At 52.6% G+C, this 369-nt stretch overlaps 1 protein-coding gene across 1 annotated transcript in view; it reads right to left on the bottom strand.

Moving 5' to 3' along the window:
* Nucleotides 1-85: 85 nt before the first annotated feature.
* LOC104627973 (receptor tyrosine-protein kinase erbB-4-like) overlaps nucleotides 86-369 on the bottom strand; it is a 28,569-nt gene continuing 28,285 nt past the window's right edge. Inside the window, exon 10 of the mRNA XM_010296398.1 lies at nucleotides 86-368. Within this exon, the coding sequence (XP_010294700.1) occupies nucleotides 86-368 (283 nt within the window). The remainder of the gene's footprint in view (nucleotide 369) is intronic.

Raw genomic sequence — 369 nt, 5'->3', positions numbered from 1 at the left:
TAGGGGAGATAGAAAAGGAAAGCGAGAGAGAAAGAGTGAGGCAGCTAGAAGGGGTTGCCTTTCCACTTCCGTAAGACCGCGGTCACTACACCACTGTATTTCGGTGTCTGTAGGGCGGCGGGGGCAGCACAGTGCCAGGCTTCAGGGAGAACTCGGAGAGGTATTCAGGGTTCTCTGCCACAATGGGCCGAATCCGTCCATTCTGTTTGTAAAAGTATTTTGTGCTGTACTCTTGCAGGTAGTCTGGGTGCTGGAGGGTGCTTCGTGGGGGCAGGCTGTGATTCCAGTAGTCTGGGTTGTCGAAGGCCTTCTTGGCCTTCTCTGGCAAATTGTTCTTCAGGTACTCAGCATTTTCCAAGGTGTTTGCAA

Source organism: Phaethon lepturus, unplaced genomic scaffold, assembly GCF_000687285.1.
Source record: "Phaethon lepturus isolate BGI_N335 unplaced genomic scaffold, ASM68728v1 scaffold24980, whole genome shotgun sequence".
NCBI lineage: Eukaryota > Metazoa > Chordata > Aves > Phaethontiformes > Phaethontidae > Phaethon > Phaethon lepturus.
This window is presented reverse-complemented; position numbering and strand designations above follow the sequence as displayed.